General features: G+C 45.3%; 1 protein-coding gene and 1 pseudogene across 1 annotated transcript; both read right to left on the reverse strand.

The window, feature by feature from the left end:
- Positions 1-508: 508 nt before the first annotated feature.
- LOC102980882 (AP-2 complex subunit beta-like) lies at positions 509-2,413 on the reverse strand (annotated as a pseudogene).
- On the reverse strand, positions 1,167-2,108 carry LOC102980607 (40S ribosomal protein SA-like). Its single transcript, XM_007122133.3, has one exon. The coding sequence runs from the start codon at positions 2,052-2,054 to the stop codon at positions 1,167-1,169; it is 888 nt and encodes a 295-aa protein (XP_007122195.1). The 5' UTR covers positions 2,055-2,108.
- Positions 2,414-6,079: the final 3,666 nt, after the last annotated feature.

Below are 6,079 nucleotides of genomic sequence, written 5' to 3' on the forward strand. Positions count from 1 at the left end.
AAGCTTTGAACAGCAAAGGAAACAATTTACAGAGAGCAGTGTGTACCTACAAAATGGGAAAACTATTTGAAAAACCTCTCTAATATGCTCAAACAACTGAGTAGAAAAAACACAACAAATAACCTTATTTTTCTTTCAGGGACACTTTTCCTTGCTTTAATATATTTTGTCTTTTGTTGCTTTTGAAGCGATCTCTCAATTACAAAACATCAAACTACAGTCAAAAACGCCAGCCACTGGCACAGGATGGAGAAGCCCACAAGTAAGAACAAACAGCAGCAAGTGGCAAGAGGTGGGAAGTGATTGAAGCTGTGTCTCAAGTGTCGGATAGCTAAAACTATCCAAAACGTTGTGCCCTCATATTAGCACAGGTCAGACCTGTCACTACCTTGGTGGGTGGCCTTGGTGTGTATGTCTTTAGATTCCACACGGCAATACAGTTTCTTCCAGTTAAGACTTCTTGGCTTGCACCAGTCACAGGATGGCCTGAGGGCACTGGGCCAGTCTATTAGTTTTTCAAAACGCTGTCGTAGACCTGATAGATGTACTGGGAGGCTTCAGGAGCTAGCTCGACACTTCAGCGACAGTGTGTAATTGGGGTTTTCTGGCTGGCTATGGAGCTGGGCCAAAACCCAAATGCCATTAATGAGTCAGGGATTGGTACAGAATGTCCTGCCCTTCCACATTCCTCTTGGCAATAGTATAAACGTTGTTGTTTTACAACTTGCTGGAAACTGTCAGCATTTAAATGACTTTCATTAATCTGAAACTGAAGTTCATTTTCATTGGGAATATCCTTCCATGTTGCAAGGCAGACCTGGCGCTTCATTTTGCCCTCTTCTCCAAAAAGCACATTTGAGTGGGATGAGGCAGCTGAAGTAGAAGGCCTCACTATTGTTTTTCATAGACACCTGCAGGTTGTTCGGAGGTTCTATCTTCATGACTGGGTCCAAGGTGTGGAGAGGCAGGGAGACATCAAAGCTCTGGTTTGGCGTCAGTGGTGTAGGGATGGCCAGAGGAGTGCTGGGAATGACACCAAAGCTCTTCTTGTTAAACTGAATGGCCAAGTCTGTCATGTGCTACAGAGCTTTCTTTTTTTTTTTTTTTAAGGAACTGTTTATTTTCCATCAACCTCTTTCTATTTTAAGAGTTTGTGGAAGAACAGTTTAAGACCACTCAGTGGTTGTTCCTACCCACTCAGTGGCCTGAGTAGTGCGAGCTGCAGGCCAGTCTTCAGTGGCGGGCTGAGCACTCCAGTCTTCAGGGGGGAGCTGCTGAATAGGCAAAGAGGGCACCTGCACACCTTCGGACCTGTCCGCCACGTCAGGCTGAGTAGCAGTGAACTCAGGATCTGGAGCGGTCCATTCACCCTGAAATTCCTCCTTGGTCACAGCCTTCTCAGCTGCCGCCTGCTCTTCCTTTTCAGTCTCTTCAGGATCTCTGTAGAAGTAGAGATCAGGCATGATCTCCCATGGGTGTTCACGGGAGACGGTGCCACGCATGTGCAGAACTTCCCGGGCAAGCATCCACCACATCAGACCCACTGAGTGAGCTCCCTTGTTGTTGCATGGGATGGCAATGTCCACATACCACAGAGGAGAGTCTGTGTTACACAGAGCAATGGTAGGCAAATTAACGTAAGAAGCCTCTGTGAGAGGCTGGTGGTCAGCCCTGGGATCAGTAACCACCAGAAGTCTTGGCTCCCAGAAGGCTGCCTGGATCTGGTTAGTGAAGGTTCCAGGAGTGAAGCGGCCAGCAATAGGAGTGGCTCCAGTGGCAGCAGCAAACTTCAGCACAGCTTGCTGGCCAGTATTCCTGGAGGATATGACACTGACATCAGCTGGGTTTTCAATGGCAACAATGGCACGAGCTGTCAACAGAAGATTCTCCCAGGTTCTTTTCAGGTTTATGATATAGATGCCATCAGTTTTCCTTTTGTAGATGTACTGTTCCATTAGAAAGTCAAGGTTGGTGCCACCTAAGTGGGTTCCTGCTGCACGGAATTTGAGGACATCCTCCTCCTTCATTTGCAGGACATCAAGGGCTCCGGACATTGTGAAAGTTTCCCTTTAAGTTACGACGGGAATCCAGAACAAAGCCGTATGGACGCTTATCTGGCGCAGAAAGCCAGAGCTTTCTTCATGAAGTTCATTTCCATATAGATATGCGCTTGGCGGTGAGTCAATTTTCCTGAAATCTCCAAGACTTTAACCTTTACTGCAGGCAGCCAGACAGCCTTAGGAGCCCCATATCCACCAGGTGCCATGACTATCCCCATAGAGAGTTCAAGTTGGTTATTCAGACCATTGCTGACCACAGCAGGAGTAGGTGAAGGAGCAAAGGTTGCACGCAATGATGATGGGGTGAAGGCCTGTCCCACCGGACTATGTAGCCCTACCCCCAAGAGGTCCATCTTTCTGAATTATACTTTTGTCTGGATATAAGCCCAGGAAAGGGGTTGCTGGGTCATATGAAAACTTTATTTTTATTTTTTTGAGGAGCCTCCACACTGTTTTTTATAGTGGCTGTACCAATTTACATTCCCACCAACAGTGTAGAAGAGTTCCCTTTTCTCCACACCCTCTCCAGAATTTATTTATAGACTTTTAAATGATGGACATTCTGACCAGTTTAAGGTGATACCTTACTGTAGTTTTGATTTGCATTTCTCTAATAATTATCAATGGTGAGTATCTTTTCATGTGCCTATTGGCCATCTGTATGTCTTCTTTGGAGAAATGTCTATTTAGGTCTTCTGACCATTCTTTTGATTGGGTTGGTATTTTTGTGATTCAGCTTTATGAGCTGCTTTTATATTTTGGAAATTAAGCCCTTGTAGTTTTCATCATTTACAAATTGTTGCTCCCATTCCATAGGTTGTCTTTTCATTTTCTTTATGGTTTCCTTTGTTGTGCAAAAGCTTATGTTTGTATAGGTCCCATCTGTTTATTTTTGCTTTTATTTCCATTGCCTTGGGAGAATGATCTACAAAAACATTGGTACAACTTATGTCAGAGAATGTTTTGCCTATGTTCTCTTCTACAAGTTTTGTGGTGTCATGTGTTATATTTAACTTAGCCATTGTGAATTTATTTTTGTGCATGGTGTGAGGGTGTGTTCTAACTTCAATGGTTTACATGTGGCTGTCCAACATTCCCAACACCACGTGCTGAAGAGACTGTCTTTGGGTCCAATGGCCATTTTAATAATCTTTCTCCCAATCAAAGGGCATAGGATATCTTTCCATTTCTTTGAATCCTCTTCACTTTCGTTTATTAATGTTTTATAGTTCTCAGCTTATAAGTCTCTCACAACGTTGGTCAGGATTATTCCTAAGTATTTTATTTTTTTGGATGCAATTTTAAAAGGGATTTTTTTCCATTCCCTTTCTGCTATTTCATTGTTAATATAGCAACCGATTTCTGTATTTTAATCTTGCATCCTGCTACCTTGCTAAATCTGTTTATCTGTTCTAGTAGTTTGTGTGTGAGCCTGTCACCCATGGTGTGGGCTCACAAAGTACACTGTAGTTGGCACTGCCCTCAGCCCCACCTCAACTATGGGATTGCAGGCAATCAGCCCTGGTGTCCCTTAGGCACAGTGTTCACAAAGTCACCAGCGCAGATCCGTAGGTGCTGATCCACTGATGTGAGGTCTCAGGACAACAGTGTCCCACACTTGGACCCACCGTGGGAGCTATGGAAACAGACTACACCCCAGTCCAGCCCAGCCTCCATGTGCCCCTGCCCACAAAGCCCACAGCTGCTAAGGCTGGACCCGTCTCAGCCATGGGAGTGTCCACTGTCCACTCGGATGTCCCACAGGCACTGAGTTTATAATGCCAGTGGCAGTGGCATAAATCTGCAAATTGCACAGCCATGGGGAGAGGACTCAGGTATCAGCCCTGCTTCCTAAGTCAGGCAGTACTTGGGCATCCACTCTGATTTCAGCCCCACCTCCACGTGTGGGCAAACTGCTGGCACTTGTGTGCTTGCAGAGGTCGTCAAAGTGGTGCACCAAGAAAGAGGCTGCTATGGTGGCCCTTCCCTTCCCTTCACCTGCCTCTAACAATGATGTTTTGCTTCTATGGCCAGCATGGTCTTCTTCCGCATACACCCCGGGTTGGGCACATACCACACTTCAGCCCCTTAGGGCTGTCTGCGTGCAGCCAAACCCAGTCCACCCCCCTGGTCTGTCCTCTTAAGCCCAAGTTTCAGCATCCAACCCCCACACATACCAGCAGGCACACGTCTTGGTCTGAGGACTGCAGCGAGGTAGTAAAGATCCTCTGTGCAGGTCTGTGTTTTGTTCACTGCAAACTGACAGATGCGCTCTCCTCCAAGCCTCTGCGGCTCAGTTTCTGTCCCAGCTCACGTCCCCACTGCTGAAGGCGCTGCCCAGAGTGAGGGAAACTGTCCTCTTTCACAGCTCCCTCCCAGAAGGGTATTACTACTACTACTACTACTACTACTACTACTACTACTTCTACTTCTACTTCTTCTCCTCCTTCTTTCTTCTCCTCCTTCTTCTCCTCCTCCTTCTCCTTCTTTCTTCTTCTTTTTTCTTTCATCCTATCTCATTATGTGGAGATCTTTCTTGCACGTCTGGGTGTCTGCGATCTTCTGTTGGCATTAAGTAGGTATTCTGTGAGGACTGTTCCACATGTATGTATTTTTTTTTGTTTTTTTTTTTTTTTTTTGCGGTATGCGGGCCTCTCACTGCTGTGGCCTCTCCCGTCGCGGAGCACAGGCTCCGGACGCCCAGGCCCAGTGGCCATGGCCCACGGGCCCAGCTGCTCCGCGGCACGTGGGATCCTCCCTGACCGGGGCATGAACCCACGTCCCCTGCATCGGCAGGCGGACTCCCAACCACTGCGCCACCAGGGAAGCCCCACATGTATGTATTTTTGATGTATTTGTGAGAGAAGGTGAACTCCACATCATTCTGTTCTGCCATCTTGATTCAACCTCTATATAATTTGTTTAGCTTTTGTCTTGTACTTCAGGAAATCAAATTATCAATGCCTGAAGGAGACTGACCAGAGGCCCAAGGACACAGGAAATATCAAGGTCATTACACAAACATCAGCCCCACAGAACCCCTAAAGCCAAGGTCCTGAAGAAGCAAAAGAGGAAATCAACTGCCTCAAAAGGGATATTAGTCATGTATATTCACTGCAAGAGTACATCAAAGGGCTTGTTTCCACTGATGATGACAAGAGATGTTACAACGGCACTTTAAATTTTCAATATAATGGAAAATAAGCTGATTACACTGGCATTGCCATTTATTTTCACTGACCATCATTGAGGTTGGGTGCCTCTTCATATGTAAAATGATTGTTTTTATTTATTTTTCAGTGAAATTTAATTTCATAGGTTCCAAATATTTTTATTTGGTTGCTTCTGTTTTTTATCTTGACTGAGAGTTAATTTGAATATACTGTATATTTGTGGTGTCTTCTCCCATAGCATCCTTCCAAACCAATTACTGTCCTCACAGTCTTGACAAAAAATTTGTCAAGAACTTGTTGTCACAGGTCATCCACCACTCCAGATACTTGATATGAGGGCCATATGCCGTGCACAGCCTTACATCAAGAGCTCTGTACTGAGCTGCTTGCTCTCAACTTGTGGACCAGATAAAGGACAGGATGAGGATATCATTATTCCCTCACCAGCTGCACTCAAGCACATTGGTCACTGCTCAAATATCATTGCAAAGCTGGCAGACAACAGGCCTGGGATCTTCTCCTATGATTTTCCCTAGTTTGCACCGAGACATTTGATCCACACCATGTCACCATCACCTTAACCTGACAAGTTGTTTTTCTAAAATGAACCTGAAATACTGTATTTTTCTCCTTTTGCATCCAGGGATAAACAACTCTAATTTTCTAAGTCATAAAAAAAAGTTATAAATACGACGTTCTGGGCAAGAGATAGGAAATCAACATTTTGGGGCTTCTCCACACCACCACCTTGCAAGTCACGTGATCGGGCTTTAACTCAATCACCTGACCCTTGTACATCACTGAACAGCTTTAAATCAGCTCCACACCCTTTAATTTACCTGACCC

This window comes from Physeter macrocephalus, chromosome 5 (assembly GCF_002837175.3).
Source record: "Physeter macrocephalus isolate SW-GA chromosome 5, ASM283717v5, whole genome shotgun sequence".
NCBI lineage: Eukaryota > Metazoa > Chordata > Mammalia > Artiodactyla > Physeteridae > Physeter > Physeter macrocephalus.